This window comes from Galeopterus variegatus, unplaced genomic scaffold, assembly GCF_000696425.1.
Source record: "Galeopterus variegatus unplaced genomic scaffold, G_variegatus-3.0.2 Scaffold172, whole genome shotgun sequence".
Classification (NCBI taxonomy): domain Eukaryota; kingdom Metazoa; phylum Chordata; class Mammalia; order Dermoptera; family Cynocephalidae; genus Galeopterus; species Galeopterus variegatus.
Genome location: NW_007726283.1, coordinates 446,015 through 447,564, shown reverse-complemented (window position 1 = coordinate 447,564; position 1,550 = coordinate 446,015). Strand labels below are relative to the sequence as shown.

Sequence of the window (1,550 nt, the reverse complement as noted above, 5' to 3'; positions counted from 1 at the left end):
CTATGTATTACATGACAAATATCCATTATGAATTTCACCAATTGTATTAAAGTAGATAATTCATATGAAAAAAATTCTAAATGTCAAACTTTCCTGTATCATAGTGAACTATGCCACATTTTTCTTTTATATAATTTTTTAAAATTCCAGGGAGAAGCTTGTCATTGAAAAAATAACTTTATGTCTGAGGGTAAAATCTTGCATAATTTTAAACTTATTCTACTTGTGCATGTTGATAAAAGCTCGCTTTTATTTTTGAGGTTGACTTGTGCAGCAAAAAACTAGAACGAGCTGAGCAGTTGATTGGAGGCCTTGGAGGGGAGAAAACTCGCTGGAGCCACACAGCTCTGGAGCTAGGGCAGTTGTACATCAACTTGACAGGTGATATCCTCATTTCCTCAGGAGTAGTGGCTTACCTGGGAGCCTTCACAACTAACTACAGACAGGTAAGGGCTACCATTCTGTCTCTTTCTGACCCACCTGCCATCACAGCCAGCATTAGCCTTAGGGTTTGTTTTGTTTTGTTTTTGCTTTTTTGGTAAGTACAAGGAGTGAAATATGTTTAAATGATTTCTAGTTGTGTGTTTTAGTTATCCTATAAATTAGCTTGGTAATAAAAGATGCTATATGAAATACTCGTCTAAAATCTAATTGTTTTAGAAACAAAAAGATCTTCTTTAAAATGTAATGTGAAATGCTAGACTCATTGATGAAATTTTAGTTCCTGAACAAATATAAAGGTATCAGGCCTTTGTGTGCGTGTGTGTGTGCATGTGCATGTGTGTGTGTTTACTCAACTACTCCCTATGAGTCTCAATAATAAGTCATTTCAAAATCAGCTCAGAGGCTGAAACTTTAGGGGAGGGAAAGGTAGGCCTGCTTAGGACCCTACGGATGCGTGGCTTCTTTCCTAAGAAAACGAATCCTGACAAAAGAAAATGTCCTGCTTTGACTTCCCACGCTTTGACTGGTTCCACCTCAGCCTTCTCTCTAGCCTGAAGCCTAAACCCAGGAGTCAGTCTTATCCTTCTCCCTGCTTTTCTCTTCTACTTTTCAGTTCCTTCTTGAATGAGACCTGCATACTCTTCAGCTCTCTTTAGAAAAGCTGAACTGGAATCCAGCCCAGGACATAATCCTATCAAAGCAGGCAGAGAGATTTAGAAAAATTAAAAGAACTAAAAGAAAAAAGGAGGGGTAATGAGAATAAAGGAAAGGGAGAAATTCACAGCATTTGGCAATGGCTTCTGACGTCAAGCAAGGAACGATGTGTGATCATCCCATGATCCAGCACCTTTACGTAGGGCTTTAGAGTTTTACAAAGCGTTTGCTTGCACATTGTCTCAATGGAGCCTCACCTAATTTCAGGACTTTGTCCTAAGCAGGGTTAATTTTCGATGCCACTGTTACGGTTTCTTTGATTGTTGTTGTTGTCTTGTCTTAACTAAACTGGATTTAAATCCTCTCATAAATGATGCTTCTGGCTTTAGTCTTTTGGGTTCCGGCAGCCTTCATCCTGGTGTGTGGCATTCATATTCTTCTTAGCTTTGCCT

General features: G+C 38.8%; 1 protein-coding gene across 1 annotated transcript in view; it reads left to right on the top strand.

The window, feature by feature from the left end:
- Positions 1 to 1,550, top strand: part of DNAH7 (dynein, axonemal, heavy chain 7) — a 250,129-nt gene that overhangs the window by 151,764 nt on the left and 96,815 nt on the right. The window contains 1 exon segment of the mRNA XM_008563289.1: positions 261 to 446. Coding sequence (XP_008561511.1) covers positions 261 to 446 — 186 coding nt within the window.